This window comes from Leucoraja erinacea, chromosome 11 (assembly GCF_028641065.1).
Source record: "Leucoraja erinacea ecotype New England chromosome 11, Leri_hhj_1, whole genome shotgun sequence".
In the NCBI taxonomy this organism is placed as follows: domain Eukaryota; kingdom Metazoa; phylum Chordata; class Chondrichthyes; order Rajiformes; family Rajidae; genus Leucoraja; species Leucoraja erinaceus.
Window position 1 is genome coordinate 59,764,740 of NC_073387.1, and position 16,137 is coordinate 59,780,876.

The following is a 16,137-nucleotide window of genomic DNA, read 5'->3' on the forward strand; positions in this document are numbered from 1 at the left end:
CTTTATTATTAAAAAAATGGCGGACTGCGGGGGTGATGCGCCGTTGTGTATGGCTGTTCCTCCTGCAGTCCGTCCTTTCACCCTTTTTTATTTTTATTTTTAGTCCTGTTGGAGGTCTTCTTTTATGTGGTGGGTGGGGGAGGGGAAAACTGTTTTAACCCCAGTCCTACCTGGTCGGAGATGCGTTTTTTCTCCGAACCGCATCTTCGTCCTCTCTGTGCGGCCTACAATCGAACTGGAGCAGCGCTGGAGCGGCGTTTCCTGCCGGGACTACAGCTTCGCCGGCGGTGTAGATGCTGGGACACCTACATGGAGCGGGCGATGCCTTACCGGGTCGCCTTGCGGTAAGCTCCGGGGCACTGTGACCGTCGACAGCACCGCGGAGCCTGGGATCCGAGATCGCCAGAGTCGGAGGTTCGGCCGGCGCGGCCTGAGAACTTTGGACATTGCAGTCTTCGGGGGGGAAGCGGCCGCTTCAGTCCAGGCCGCTGAAGAATCGTTCACCCGACGCCGATGATCCAGCTTCGCGGCAGAGGGCCTGAGAACACCGGGTTGGCTGAGGAGGCCAGATATAGACCTCGACCTCGGGTGGACTATGAGGGGGAGAACTGGATATTTTTAGTGCCTTCCCTCACAGTGAATTCTGCTGTGGGGGGACGTTTCATGTTAATTTCTATAGTGTACTGTTCTGTGTCTTTTTTTTCTTTTTCTCTTTTTTGTTTTGTATGGATTTATTGACATTTGATCTATTCAATTAATTTAATCAATCTCTGTAAAGCACTTTGGTTCAAATACTGGTTTTGTTGAAAAGTGCTATATAAATAAACATTATTATTTATTCCTGGAACATAGAAGGCTGATGAGAGACCTTCAAGAAGTTTGTGACATAGATAAGGTGAATAGCCACAGTCCCTCTCCAGTAGTAGGAGTCAAAAATTAAAGGGCGGAGGTTTAAGGTGAGAGGGGAAAGCTTTCAAAGGGATCTGAATGGCAACCTTTCCACACAGAGGGTGATGAATGTGTTGAACAAGCTGTCAGAGAAGTGGTAGAGGTGGTACAATTATGGCATTCAAATAATTTAGACAAGTTCATGGATCGGAAAGGTTGATAGGAACATGGACCAAATGCAGACAAATGAGACAAACTCAGTTAGGCAACTTGGTGGGCATGGACATGTTGGGCCGAATGGCCTGTTTCTGTGCTTTATCACTCTATGACTATTTTGCATTAGGTGATCTTGCAATGTGGTGAAGTTGTCTTAAACTGTTACATTGATGACGGAATGATGCTAATGTCTCCAGAGTAGAAATTGGACTATGCAGGGCCGGCCTTAAGCCGATTGGACCCATTGCTCCCAATTGGGCCCGCGCCTCCTAAAACGGCCCTCGGGCATGGACTGTTCAAAGGTTTAAATCCAAGTCACCGTGGTCGTTTCTGCTGCTTTTCCTTCACCTTCTGCCAGTTCATTTACATTAGGAGGTAGAAATGGTAGAGGTGGTGTTGGCACCGTGTATCAATGATCAGGCATCGGGTTCCACCTGATACTTGGTTACATTTAAGCCAGACTGCCATCTGCAGAGGATGGCTTATTACCCCAAGCAGGTTCTATCAGTAGAACCAGTAGAACACCTAAACCAGCAGAGTTCTTCCAGGTTAACTTTAAAACTATGGACCATCAGTACAGAAGAACAGGAGTTATTGAAATATCCAAACAGGAAATGGTTGGAATAAACTAATTAGAGATAGAGTTGTAGGGTGGCACAGAGGTGCAGTGTTAGAGTTGCTGCCTCACAGAGCCAGAGACTCGGGTTAGATCCTGACCACAGGTTCAAGTGAGTTTATTGTCATGTGTCCCTGTATAGGACAATGAAACTCTTGCTTTGTTTCAGCACACAGAACATAGTAGGCATTTACTACAGAACAGATCAGTGTGTCCATATACCATGATATAAATATATACACACATGAATAAATAAACTGGTAAGTGTAAATAACAGATGATTGGTTATTAATAATCAGAGTTTTGTCTGAGCCAGGTTTAATAGCCTGATGGCTGTGGGGAAGTAGCTATTCCTGAACCTGGTTGTTGCAGTCTTCAGGCTCCTGTACCTTCTACCTGAAGGTAGCAGGGAGATGAGTGTGTGGCCAGGATGGTGTGGGTCTTTGATGATACTTCCAGCCTTTTTGAGGCAGCGACTGTGATAAATCCCCTCGATAGAAGGAAGGTCAGAGCCGATGATGGACTGGGCAATGTTTACTACTTTTTGTAGTCTTTTCCTCTCCAGGGCGCTCAAGTTGCCGAACCAAGCCACGATGCAACCGGTCAGCATGCTCTCTACTGTGCACCTGTAGAAGTTAGAGAGAGTCTTCCTTGACAAACCGACTCTCCCTAATCTTCTCAGGAAGTAGAGGCGCTGATGAGCTTTCTTGATAACTGCATCAGAACCAGGAAAGATCTTCAGAGATGTGCATGCCCAGGAATTTGAAGCTCTTGACCCTTTCAACCATCGACCCATTGATATAAACGGGGCTGTGAGTCCCCATCCTACTCCTTCCAAAGTCCACAATCAGTTCCTTGGTTTTGCTGGTGTTGAGGGTCAGGTTATTGTGCTGGCACCATTTGGTCAGTTGCTCGATCTCTCTTCTATACTCTGACTCATCCCCATCAGTGATACGTCCCACAACAGTGGTGTCGTCAGCGAACTTGATGATGGAGTTCGCACTGTGACCGGCTACGCAGTCATGAGTATAGAGGGAGTACAGCAGGGGGCTGAGCACGCAGCCTTGAGGTGCTCCCGTGCTGATTGTTATCGAGGCTGACACATTTCCACCAATACGAACAGACTGTGGTCTGTGAATGAGGAAGTCGAGGATCCAATTGCAGAGGGATGCGCAGAGACCCAGTTCTGTGAGTTTGGTAACCAGTTTGGAGGGGATGTTTGTGTTAAATGCCGAGCTGTAATCAATGAATAACAGCCTGACATATGAGTTTTTGTTGTCCAAGTGGTCCAGAGCGGAGTGGAGGGCCAGCGAGATCGCATCCACCGTTGATCTGTTGTGGCGGTAAGCGAACTGCAGTGGGTCCAGGTTTTTGTCGAGGTAGGAGTTGATTTGCTCCATGATCAACCTCTCAAAGCACTTCATCACCACAGGCGTTAGTGCCACTGGTCGATAGTCATTGAGGCACGACACCTTACTCTTCTTGGGCACTGGAATAATTGATGCCCTTTTAAAGCAGGTGGGGACCTCAGACCTCAGTAGTGAGAGGTTGAAAATGTCCGTAAAAACTCCAGCCAGTCGGTCCACACAGGTTTTTAGAATACGACCGGGTATACAATCAGGACCAGGCACTTTCCGAGGGTTCTGTCTGTTTGGAGTTTGTACGTTCTCCCCGTGACCTGCGAGGGTTTTCTCCAAGATCTCCGGTTTCCTCCCACACTCCAAAGACGTGCAGGTTTGTAAGGCAATTGACTTCTGTAGATTGTAAATTGTCCCTAGTGTGTGTGTGTAGGATAGTGTCAGTGTGCGGGGATCGCTGGTCGGCGTGGACTCGGTGGGCCGAAGGGCCTGGTTCCACATTGGCCCACCTTGCCCATGTTGACTAAGTTGGCATACTGGGCCAGTCCCATTATCTTGCATTTGGCCCATGTCCCTCAGTCTAAACCCTTCATACACATCGAGATGTCCAGATGTCTTTCAAATTCTGAACTCTGGAAAGTGATCATGGCTCATAGTTCAGATGATTTAAAAAGGAAAGTGGATGAAAATGGGAAGAAAGCCATAGAGAAAGATTGAAAAACATATTCTGCTACCGAAAGACAATTTCCAAAACGCACAGCCTTCCAAGAATAAACACCCATGTTCCACGTATATATTTACATGTTATTAGTGTCTGCACACAATGGTATTGTCTATGATCAAGATGCCATCTATTCTTCACCATTCCACCACATATACATGAATCCATCAAGCAGTGGATATATATTGTATACAGTCATCGTTTCATTGCCGCCGAGATTGCTGCGTACCATTTGTCAAGTGCCCTTTATCCTGTATCTGTACACTGTGGACGGCTCGATTGTAATCATGTATAGTCTTTCTGCTGACTGGATGGTATGCAACAAAGGTTCCTACTATACCAAGGTACAGGTGACAAAAATAAATTAAACAAAGCTAGCTGGTAGATTCTCACCACCATGTTGCCGTGGGCCCCACTGTAAACAGATTCTCACCGTCACGTTGCCGTGGGCCCCACTGTAAACAGATTCTCACCGCCATGTTGCCATGGGCCCCACTGTAAACAGATTCTCACCACGTTGCCGTGGGCCCCACTGTAAACAGATTCTCACTGTCATGCCCACCTGTACACAGATTCTCACTGACTGTGGGCCATGGGCCCCACTGTAAACATATTCTCACCGCCATGTTGCCGTGGGCCCCACTGTAAACAGATTCTCACCACCATGTTGCTGTGGGCCCCACTGTAAACAGATTCTCACCACCATGTTGCCATGGGCCCCACTGTAAACAGATTCTCACCGCCATGTTGCTGTGGGCCCCACTGTAAACAGATTCTCACTGTTACGTTGCCGTGGGCCCCACTATAAACAGATTCTCACTGTTACGTTGCCGTGGGCCCCACTATAAACAGATTCTCACTGTTACGTTGCCGTGGGCCCCACTGTAAACAGATTCTCACCACCATGTTACCGTGGGCCCCACTGTAAACAGATTCTCACTGTCACGTTGCCGTGGGCCCCACTGTAAACAGATTCTCACCACCATGTGACCGTGGGCCCCACTGTAAACAGATTCTCACCGTCACGTTGCCGTGGGCCCCACTGTAAACAGATTCTCACCACCATGTTGCCATGGGCCCCACTGTAAACAGAGATTCTCACCACCATGTTGCCATGGGCCCCACTGTAAACAGATTCTCACCACCATGTCACTGTGGGCCCCACTGTAAACAGATTCTCACTGTCACGTTGCCGTGGGCCCCACTGTAAACAGATTCTCACTGTCATGTTGCCGTGGGCCCCACTGTAAACATATTCTCACCACCATGTTGCCGTGGGCCCCACTGTAAACAGATTCTCACCACCATGTTGCCGTGGGCCCCACTGTAAACAGATTCTCACCACCATGTTGCCATGGGCCCCACTGTAAACAGATTCTCATCGCCATGTAACTGTGGGCCCCACTATAAACAGATTCTCACTGTTACGTTGCCGTGGGCCCCACTATAAACAGATTCTCACTGTTACGTTGCCGTGGGCCCCACTATAAACAGATTCTCACTGTTACGTTGCCGTGGGCCCCATTGTAAACAGATTCTCACCACCATGTGACCGTGGGCCCCACTGTAAACAGATTCTCACTGTCACGTTGCCGTGGGCCCCACTGTAAACAGATTCTCACCACCATGTGACCGTGGGCCCCACTGTAAACAGATTCTCACCGTCACGTTGCCGTGGGCCCCACTGTAAACAGATTCTCACCACCATGTTGCCATGGGCCCCACTGTAAACAGATTCTCACCGCCATGTTGCCATGGGCCCCACTGTAAACAGATTCTCACCACCATGTCATTGTGGGCCCCACTGTAAACAGATTCTCACTGTCACGTTGCCGTGGGCCCCACTGTAAACAGATTCTCACCGCTGTGTTGCCGTGGGCCCCACTGTAAACAGATTCTCACCGCTGTGTTGCCGTGGGCCCCACTGTAAACAGATTCTCACTGCCATGTTGCCGTGGGCCCCACTGTAAACAGATTCTCACTGTCACGTTGCCATGGGCCCCACTGTAAACAGATTCTCTCTCTCTCTCTCTGCAGGATTACCGGTTAAACATCTTCCTGCGGCAGCAATGGAATGACCCACGATTGGCCTACAGCGAGTTTCCCGATAACTCCCTGGATCTCGATCCCTCCATGTTGGATTCTATTTGGAAACCAGATTTGTTCTTTGCCAATGAGAAAGGTGCTCATTTTCACGAAATAACGACAGACAACAAGTTGCTGCGAATTTTTAAAACTGGTAACGTCCTCTACAGTATCAGGTAAGCAGCAGGTGATGTCCTCTACAGTATCAGGTAAGCAGCAGTGATGTGCAACTGGGTGAGGAGATTTACCATAGAGTAGCAGCCTGAACATGGAACTAACTCAGTGTAGGGGAGAGTATTGTATGCAGGCAAGTATTGCCAAGCAAAGTATGGGAAATAGTAGCAGAGACAATCGAAAATACTCAGTCTGTCAGGCAGCATCTAGAAGAGAAACCATGTTCATGTTTCAGGTGTCTAATGGTCAAGAGATGTTCATGGTCAAGTTCATCAGGACTGGTCAATGAAGTCCTTACTTGCTGCAACGTTTCAGGTACATGTCACACCTGTATACAATAAACAATGATACAATAAACTGTCAGTTGTGCCAGGTAACCTGATATCAGGTAAACAGGTAACATAGATAATCAGGTAACACATATCAAATAAAGATACTATAAATAAAAATACAATAGGCTACCAGGTAACCAGGGCATAACAGTACAACCCAAGGTTGTAGTCCACATTTATCCAGAGTCTACAGTTTTTGGGAAGGAACTGCAGATGCTGGAAAATCGGAGGTACACAAAAATGCTGTAGAAACTGAGCAGGTGCAGCAGCATCTTCGGGTTTCGGCCCGAAACGTTGCCCATTTCCTTCACCCCATAGATGCTGCTGCACCCGCTGAGTTTCTCCAGCATTTTTGTGTACCAGAGTCTACAGCTCCAGATATCCATCAGCCTGGAACCGCATACACAACTCTGGTTAGCACCGGGAACCAAGGAGGTTCAGGGTTTCATCGAGCTTCTCCATACACATCTGGCTGCATCTGGCTGTACCAGATGTACCACTAGAATTTAGAAGATTGAGAGGGGATCTTATAGAAACTTACAAAATTCTTAAGGGGTTGGACAGGCTAGATGCAGGAAGATTGTTCCCGATGTTGGGGAAGTCCAGGACAAGGGGTCACAGTTTAAGGATAAGGGGGAAATCCTTTAAAACCGAGATGAGAAGAACTTTTTTCACACAGAGAGTGGTGAATCTCTGGAATTCTCTGCCACAGAGGGTAGTTGAGGCCACAGTTCATTGGCTATATTTAAGAGGGAGTTAGATGTGGCCCTTGTGGCTAAAGGGATCAGGGGGTATGGAGAGAAGGCAGGTACAGGATACTGAGTTGGATGATCAGCCATGAACATATTGAATTGCGGTGCATGCTCGAAGGGCCGAATGGCCTACTCCTGCACCTATTTTCTATGTTTCTATGTTTCTATCTGGCTCATGTGTGATTTTTGGCACTAACCACCATGAGAATTATTTGTGTCCTTTGCCTGTGTGAGTGCTGTATTATAAAGATGGGTCTCTGACTCAGTCAATGGCCAGTGCCAGGTCCAGAATACTGGAGGTTGCACTTCAACCCATTATTCCATGTGTGATTCATGCTGCCTGCTACACACACCATCTGGGTCCTTTGTAAACCCATTTGGTTCTGTAACTGCAGGTAGCCCCTAGCCCCTGCCTTCTCTCTCCATCCCCTCCCCCTCCCCAGTTCTTCCACTAGTCTTCTTGTCTCCAACATACCTTCTTTCTCTGTCCCGCCCCCTCCCCGACATCAGTCTCAAGAAGGGTCTCGACATGAAACGTCGCCAATTCCTTCTCTCCATAGATACTGCCTCAACCGCTGAGTTACTCCAGCATTGTGTGTCTTCCTTTGAGTTAACCAGCATCTGCAGTTCTCTCTTGAACGTCAAGTCTAAGTTGACTGGTGTCCCCTGTGAATGAATACAGTTTTTAGCCCTTCAAATATAGAAACCAACCTGCTAACAACACGGTGGTGCAGCGGTAGAGCTGTTACCTCACAGCGCCAGAGTCCCAGGTTCAATCCTGACTACGGGTGCTGTCTGTGCGGAGTTTGCACGTTCTCCCCGTGACCCGCGTGGATTTTCTCCGAGATCTTCGTTTTTCTCCCACACTCCACGGACGTACAGGTTTGTAGGTTAATTGGCTCGGTGTAAATGTAAAATTGTCCCCAGTGTGTGTAGGATAGTGTTAGTGTGCGGGGATCGCTGGTCGGCACGGACTCGGTGGGCCGAAGGGCCTGTTTCCGTGTTGTATCTCTAAACTAAACACTTTTCATCTCAGACAAAGATGCTGATCTGTGAGTGAGGTGATCGCTGAGAGCGTTAGCTGGTGTAACCTGCTGCAGAATCATTGTGGCGAGTTGCCCTCTCCACACCCGCCTTTAGATTGGAAAATGATTTACCTGCACAACATTGACCATAACTCTGTTGAATGAGTAGATAATCTATGACATTAATTACCAAGTAACTGCAATTGATGGAATACGTTACTAGCTACGTCAGGCTGGCAAAATACACAAGTGGCAGAAACAGCGGAGGCCATTTAGTACAACATTGACTGGTTTTATTGGACGATATTTTCACTCAGACGCCCGTGACCCGAGCTGTCAGGGTGGGTGAACAGCTGACTTTATAGGGTGATTTCACCAAATGTCAAATGAGCGTAGATCCCCCCTCACGTGACCGAAAAATTTAACTGGAGGACATATGTCAGTTCGGTACATGTTAGTGAATGGGGAAACACGCACTTTCCCACCCGTTAAAAACATGAAAAACGGCCAAAATCGGGAATTATCGCGTTTGCTCGCTGAATTTCATCAAAAGTAAGTTAATAATGCCTTACTTTTGATGAAATTCAGCGAGCAAGCGCGATAATTCCCGATATTTTGGATCTTTAAATCTCCACGGCAAATGTCTGCTGTTCACTTCCGCTGTTTTTCTACCTTCAGTTCCCTCTTGTAATTACCTTACTTTCTATCTTTTTTTTGCCTGAAAATTTAGGTCGCAGTGCTTCACGGTCACCCCGACTAGCACAGAAAATGTCAGCTCAAAAATCGGCCGTTTTCCATGTTTTTAATGGGTGTGAAAGTGCGTGTTTCCCCATTCACTAACATGTACCGAAGTGACATATGTCCTCCAGTTAAAATGTTCAGTCACGTGAGGGGGGATCTTTGTCATTTGACATTTGGTGAAATCACCCTATAGCACGGGAGGTCTTTTATACATGACTGTTCCTGCAGGTCCACAAGTGACAGAAGAAATGGATACGATTCACGTTCCTGCTCACCCAACCTCATGTGATTGGCTTTCAACTAATTAGCCTCTAGTGGTTGGCCCAACCCATAGACTATCAAAGACAGTCACAAAGTGCTGGAGTAACTCAGCGGGTCAGGCAGCATCTGTGGAGAACATGGATAGTGACGGTTTGACGTGAACGTTTCACAGAGTGCTGGAGTAACTCAGCGGGTCAGGCAGCATCTGTGGAGAACATGGATAGGTGACGTTTCACAGAGTGCTGGAGTAACTCAGCGGGTCAGGCAGCATCTGTGGAGAACATGGATAGGTGACGTTTCACAGAGTGCTGGAGTAACTCAGCGGGTCAGGCAGCATCTGTGGAGAACATGGATAGGTGACGTTTCACAGAGTGCTGGAGTAACTCAGCAGGGTCAGGCAGCATTTATGGAGCTAAGGAAATAGGCAACGTTTTGGGCCGAACCCCGTTTAAGGGTTTCGGCCCGAAACGTTGCCTATTTCCAGAAGGCTGCTGCGGCCCGAAACGTTGCCTATTTCTTGGAGCTCCATAGATAGGTGACTGCTGCTCCATAACGGGTGAACGGTGGAGTAACAGGCGGCAGCATCTGTGGAGAACATGGATAGGTGACGTTTCACATAGTGCTGAACCACCACAAAAAAAAAAAAAAAAAAAAAAAAAAAAAAAAAAAAAAAAAAAAAAAAAAAAAAAAAAACAAAAAAAAAAAAAAAAAAAGGGTCTATGGCAACAGTGTGCCGACATACTGGAGAACAAGGATTTCGGCCCGAAACGTTTCACAGAGTGCTGAGTACACTCAGGCAGCATCTGTGGAGAACATGGATAGGTGACGTTTCACAGAGTGCTGGAGTAACTCAGGTGCATCTGTGGAGAACATGGATTTGACGGTGGAGTAAACTCAGCGGGTCAGGGAGCATCCTTAGAGAATGTGGATAGGTGACGTTTTGGGTGAGGACACTTCCTCAAACACGTTGAGTCACTCCAGCATTTTGTTTCTATCTTTGGTATAAACCAGTATCTGCAGTTCCTCCCGATGACATCTTACACCCAGTCCCTGTTTGCTGAAAGAATCATCAGTAACTATTTAAATCCCAAGTCACATGGCATGCTCAGAGCTGGCATCACATTTATTAATGATCAGAGCCCAGCCGTGACGGTTCAGCGTGTGGAATCTGTGTGTGTACCACGGCACGGGGGAGGGGCAGATGCAGCTTCACTGACTGATCTTATCCCAGGGAGTGGCTACTATAAGTGTCTGCCCACAGAGCTATGCCCAGCCTCTGGACATCTGCAGAATATTGATTATAATTTGCCAGCAAAGGTTCTTAGCTTCCCTTCTGACCGCCCCTCCCCCTCCCCCCCTCCATCCTAATGATGCAATGGGGAATTATTATAGTTGATTGCAGAAATGAACTCATTCATTAATTTGTTCGATGGGAGGTGTCACAGGCCAGTGTTCAGTGTGATCAGCTGGCCCAAGTTAATCATGAGTGGTGCAGAGGGAGGATGATATGGGCAGTCTACACAAGTTCATGGCCCAAACTATCTCCAGCCAACCAGCCAATTACTGGAGACGAGTAATTCTCATTGACCACATCTTCCACTGTCCAGTCCCAGCGACCAGCCACTTGTGTGAAGTGTTGTGTTGGCCAACACTAAGTATTTCATCTAGGAGGTGATTCACTGTTGCCCTGTTTGGTTCCGTCAACCTGACGGGGAAGATTTACGGGCCAGTCCTACTTCGATGATTTTTTAGGCGACTGCCAGTGGCTAGGACAATGTAATTCACCGCAGTCAGCACCAGCGACAACCTGCCTCACCTGGCGACAACCTGCCTCACCTGGCAACAACCTGCCTCACCTGGCCACAACCTGCCTCACCTGGCAACAACCTGCCTCACCTGGCCACAACCTGCCTCACCTGGCCACAACCTGCCTCACCTGGCAACAACCTGCCTCACCTGGCCACAACCTGCCTCACCTGGCCACAACCTGCCTCACCAACCTGCCTCACCTGGCCACAACCTGCCTCACCTGGCCACAACCTGCCTCACCTGGTAACAACCTACAACAGCCCAAATTGCCACCACCGTCGCCCGTAGTCGCCTAAAAAAACGCCCAAGTGGGACAGGCCCTTTAGTTTCAGATTTTATCGTTCCAGTTAAAGAGAGTTTAACATTTCATTTGAACTTTGTGCGGAATGCTACATTATATTTTTGCTTCTTCTCAGGTTAACTCTGAGCCTTGCCTGCCCCATGGACCTGAAGAACTTTCCCATGGATGTTCAAACGTGTATAATGCAACTTGAAAGCTGTGAGTCTTCTCTATTTATCTTATCATTCTATCGCCAATAGTGAACATTGGCTGCTGATATTAATCATGTGTGTATAATCAACCCCCTACATTCCCAATGTCCAAAGAGAATGTAAATGCATATTCTGGTGCTCTTGCACAAGATCACATCCAGTGGAGTCTAGCGTGTAGGAAGGAACTGCAGATGCTTATATGAGCTTGTATTCACCAACATTTAGAAGGATGCAAGGGGATCTTATAGAAACATAAAATTCTTAAGGGATTTAACAGGCTAGATGCAGGAAAAATGTTCCCGATGTTGGAGAATCCAGAACCGGGGGTCACAGTTTAAGAATAAGGGGTCGGCCATTTAGGACTGAGATGAGGAAAAACATTTCACCCAGAGAGTTATGAATGTGTGGAATTCTCTGCCACAGAATGCAGTGGAGACCAATTCACTGGATGTTTTCAAGAGAGTTAGATAAAGCTCTTAGGGCTAAAGGAATCAAGGGATGTGGAGAAAAAGCAGGAAAGGGGAACTGATTTAAGATGATCAGCCATGATCGTATTAAATGGTGGTGCGGGCTCGGAGGGCCAAATGGCCGACCTGCTCCTATTTTCTATGTTTCTATGCTGGTTTAGACCAAAGATAGACACAAAAAGCTGGAATAACTCAGCGGGGCAGACAGTATCTCTGAAAAAAAGGACGAGGTTCTTCTTCAGATCCTCGGGTTACTCTGCGACTTTGTTTTCCAGTTGGCTACACGATGAATGACCTGACATTCGAATGGGACATGTCTGCTGCTGTCCAGGTGGCTGAAGGACTCACCTTGCCACAGTTCCTTCTTAAAGAGGAAAAGGATCTGCGATATTGCACCAAGCACTACAACACAGGTCAGCCCTGGACATAGTGGTGGCCATTATCACTTCTCACACACCATTGCCTCCAATAGTCCCAATGTCACTGTGTTGCTTGTAGAAGTATGTGTTGTGTGTCAGAAACATGTCAACTTCACAGCAGGAGAGCGAAAACACATGGCCAGTAATTCTACCCATTCACACCAACGTGTTGAGCTTATTGTGGCTCTAATGTCATATTTATATTTGTACCACATTGAGTTGCACCATTATAACTTACCCACGGAGCTCCCCCATCAGGTACTTGTCTGCATCTGTCGTTCCATATTCAGTTAAACATTTTCAACGCATTATGTTATTCTCTATTTTGATATTTATCTTAATGGAGATATCTCTGTGATGCGCACATTTCTACAGTTCCCACAGGCTCTGGAGTTTACAAACCAAGTTTCAAAGCCCCACAGGAGGTACCATATAGTCAAAAAATATGTTAATTATGGGGTTTGAGAGGATAGATCAGCAGACACGATGGGCCGAATGGCCTAAGCTGCTCCTATGTTTTTAGATTATTTGGCATTCAGTGATAACACAGAACAAGGAAGAGTACAGCACAGGCCCTTTGGCCCATCATGTCATTGTCTATCGTGATGGCAGATTAAACTAATATCCTCTGCACATCCCAGCATTCCCTGCATATCCATGTGCCAATCTAAAAACCTTTTAAATGTTGTTATGGCACCAGCCTCCACCACCAGCACGGCAACGCATTCCACTCACCCACCCCCCCCCACCCCACCCCACACCCCCCCCCCACACCCCACACCCACACCCCACACCCCCACACCCCACCCACACCCACCCCCACCCCACACCCACCCCCCACCCCACAACCCCATCACCCCCCACACCACCCCCCCCCCACCCCACACCCCCCACACACCCCCCACCCCACACCCCACCCCCACCCCACCCCCCACCACACCCCACACCCCCCCCCACCACACACCCCCCCCCCCCCACCCACACCCCCCACCCCCCACCCACCACACACCCCACACCACCCACCCCCACTGTGGGGGCAGTATCACTGGCAATGTCAGGGATAGTAAAGACGTGATTATTTTAAACAACTGATGTTCCTTTGTTCTCTTGTTTCCATCTAGTGGTTCATAGAATGCAGAGTGTATCATTTAAAGATGAATAATCCATCTTATCACATCATCATGAGTATGTATAAGAATTATGAAAGCTTATCTTCATTTGGTGAAAAGTCTGTTTTATATATTGATTGTCATCGTTCTGTATCAAATGATCTGGACATTAACTGCATTCTGATGCCCAGTGGGTCAGGCATCTTTAAACTGAAGACAGCAGCTGGGAGGCAACAAGGGGAGGGAGCCTGCACTAAACAAGGAAGCCCAATATCTGCTTCACCCCAGTAGAATCACAACACACAGGGTTACAGGGAGATTAGAGACAGAGGCATCATTGTCCCTCATGTCATTGGTGGGGCTTGGGCTCTGGGAATATGTTTGGATGACATCTGTCGTTACAAGAAGCAGATGTTCACATCTGGACACAGCTGGTCAGGAGCAAAGAGTAGTCAGATAATTCCCCCTTCACTGCCCAGCAAAAGATGCCTGCACCACTCCTCAAAACATCTGCCCTGTGGCCCTTCCCTGTCCCTGCCCCATGGCCCAGTACACCTGTGGCCCCGTGGCCCTCTGACCCTGTGACCCCGTGGCCCTCTGACCCTGTGACCCCTGCCCCTGCCCCACAGCACAGCCAATCTCAGCTCTACTTTCTGCACCGGTCTCTATTTGAACCTCCTCACTCGCCCTTCAGACAGTGACGTTAGACTATACCCTGTAACACAGATACACCTCCTCACTCTCCCTTCAGACAGTGACGTTAGACTACACCCTGTAACACTGTTACACCTCCTCACTCTCCCTTCTCATCCAACTGCTAATTATCTTGATTACACCAGCTCCCCGCCAGTGGAGGACAAGGAAGGTTTTGTGGACATAACTGATACTGCAGTAGCTGGATGAGTCTCACTGACATGGCTGTGTTCTGCTCCTGCAGGGAAGTTTACCTGTATAGAGGCACGCTTCCACCTGGAGAGACAAATGGGCTACTACTTAATCCAGATGTACATCCCGAGTCTGCTGATTGTGATCCTGTCCTGGGTCTCCTTCTGGATCAACATGGATGCAGCACCAGCACGTGTAGGTCTGGGAATTACTACAGTGCTCACCATGACCACACAGAGCTCAGGGTCACGAGCGTCGCTTCCAAAGGTAACGCTGGGGCCGAGGGTGGGATTATATCTGGCGTAGAACCAGAGGGAACAGCAGAAACCAAGTTATGGTTTACATCAATCTGTGTCACCATGTATATACCTCACAACACTGGTGCTATATGCTATACGACAGCCTACTGCGTCATTCACTTCCGTTCCAGAAATGACCGTGAGTTTCAGAGAGAATGTAACTGACTTTGTACAGCAAGTGAGAATGTGACAAAGGCAGTGAGCAGTCCCCAGATATGGGCGCCAGGAACACGAGGTGTGTTTCACACGGACCACTCATTGTAAAGCAGCCAGAACAATTAGCTGCTCATTCCATTGATTTTGGTGCCAACAATGACCACTGCAGAGTTGACTTGGACAAGCCCAGGTGAAGGTCCATTGTATGTGGAGCTGCCTGACCCTATGAAAGGGAATCTGACCCAGGACCCAATGAAACAAGATAGAGTGCAAGATAGAGTGGGCTCCAAGGATGTCAGATGCTTCTTCTGATCTTGATGGAGGACCAACATGACCATCTCCATTCTCACCTCAAACACTAATCTATCTCCATGAAGGGACTTGTGGACACAGCTCTGTATCCTTGTACAGTTCCTGCTACAAGATGCCTCATACATCTCATAAAAACATAGAAACATAGAAATTAGGTGCAGGAGTAGGCCATTCGGCCCTTCGAGCCTGCACCGCCATTCAATATGATCATGGCTGATCATCCAACTCAGTATCCTGTACCTGCTTTCTCTCCATACCCTCTGATCCCCTTAGCCACAAGGGCCACATCTAACTCCCTCTTAAATATAGCCAATGAACTGGCCTCGACTACCCTCTGTGGCAGAGAGTTCCAGAGATTCACCACTCTCTGTGTGAAAAAAGTTCTTCTCATCTCTGTTTTAAAGGATTTCCCCCTTATCCTTAAGCTGAGACCCCTTGTCCTGGACTTCCCCAACATCGGGAACAATCTTCCTGCATCTAGCCTGTCCAACCCCTTAAGAATTTTGTAAGTTTCTATAAGATCCCCTCTCAATCTCCTAAATTCTAGCGAGTATAAACCAAGTCTATCCAGTCTTTCTTCATAAGACAGTCCTGACATCCCAGGAACCAGTCTGGTGAACCTTCTCTGCACTCCCTCACCTTCACACTGCCAAATACATGTTCATCCATGCCAGCCTGACCCAATACTCTACACCTCAGCCTGTCCCCTGGCAATGGGGCATGTTGGGGCAACAGTGACATACGACAGGACTAATCCCAACCCCTCTCTGTAACCCCACATCTCTCCTGCAGCTCAGTGATGTAAGCAGCGTTACATCTGACCCATCTCTGACACAGAGGCATCTTACTCTAGTTCTAACATCCAACTAGTGCAACCTACCCATTACACTGCATTACTAGTTAGTGGTTACTTGTATAACCTGCCTGTTACTCAGCTTTACTAGTTAGTGGCTACTATTGCAACCTACCCATTACACTGCATTACTAGTTAGTGGCTACTATTGCAACCTACCCATTACA

The 16,137-nt window shown here is 47.9% G+C and overlaps 1 protein-coding gene across 1 annotated transcript in view; it reads left to right on the forward strand.

Annotated features, from left to right (window-relative positions):
* Positions 1-16,137, forward strand: part of LOC129701861 (glycine receptor subunit alpha-1-like) — a 75,544-nt gene that overhangs the window by 45,544 nt on the left and 13,863 nt on the right. Inside the window, 4 exon segments of the mRNA XM_055643348.1 lie at positions 5,837-6,060; positions 11,395-11,477; positions 12,213-12,350; positions 14,403-14,617. Coding sequence (XP_055499323.1) covers positions 5,837-6,060; positions 11,395-11,477; positions 12,213-12,350; positions 14,403-14,617 — 660 coding nt within the window.